Consider the following 694-nt stretch of genomic DNA (forward strand, 5'->3'; position numbering starts at 1 on the left):
TAAAAAAAAACCGGGGGGCGGGGGAGAGGGAATCTCACCCCAAGAAATCAAAAAAATTAACAAAAAGCCCCAAAAACGCGACCCTGGCTTGCGCAGGGGTCGGAATTTTCCCAAGAAAAGGGGGGAAAAGCGAGTTTTTTGGCACGCCGCGTTGCCAGGGAGGTGGCGGAGTGGATTTGGGCGCCTCATTTTGGGTGGAAAAGCCAGGAAAAGCCAGGAAAACGGCGCTGGGAAGGGCAGCCCTGTCCCGTCCATGTCCCCTCGGTAGGGACGGGGTCCCTGGGGACACTGCGGTGTCACCCCAAAAGCCACTCTGCAAGGTGGGGACACGGCAGCGTCACCCTGTCCTCGCAGGGGGACGTCCCCCATCTTGCTGCGGGGAGGTGAGAAATAAACCCTCGCGCGGCAAAAATGAATAAAATAAACCCCGACGCCCCCTCCCCAAGAGATAAAAAAAAAACCCCTAAATCAACCAAAAAACCACGAGGAAGGTTTAAAAAAAAAAAAAAAAAAAAAAGGAAAAAAGAAGAAAGACCCCCCAAAAAAAGGGAAAACTCATGGAAAGAGGGCACCGGGGAGCCCGTCCCGTCGGCGGAGCGGGATCAGGAGTTGTTCTGGTTCTGGTAGATGGAGGCTTTTTCCTTCAGCAGGTCCAGACACAAGTGGCAGCTCCAGCTCCCCGCGGGGAGGAGGA

General features: G+C 54.5%; 1 protein-coding gene across 1 annotated transcript in view; it reads right to left on the minus strand.

The window, feature by feature from the left end:
- Nucleotides 1-602: 602 nt before the first annotated feature.
- The window catches only part of DPF2 (D4, zinc and double PHD fingers family 2), a 13356-nt gene continuing 13264 nt past the window's right edge, over nt 603-694 (minus strand). Inside the window, exon 10 of the mRNA XM_009575549.1 lies at nt 603-675. Within this exon, the coding sequence (XP_009573844.1) occupies nt 603-675 (73 nt within the window). The remainder of the gene's footprint in view (nt 676-694) is intronic.

The sequence above is a fragment of the Fulmarus glacialis genome, unplaced genomic scaffold (assembly GCF_000690835.1).
Source record: "Fulmarus glacialis isolate BGI_N327 unplaced genomic scaffold, ASM69083v1 scaffold2974, whole genome shotgun sequence".
Taxonomy (NCBI): Eukaryota; Metazoa; Chordata; class Aves; order Procellariiformes; family Procellariidae; genus Fulmarus; species Fulmarus glacialis.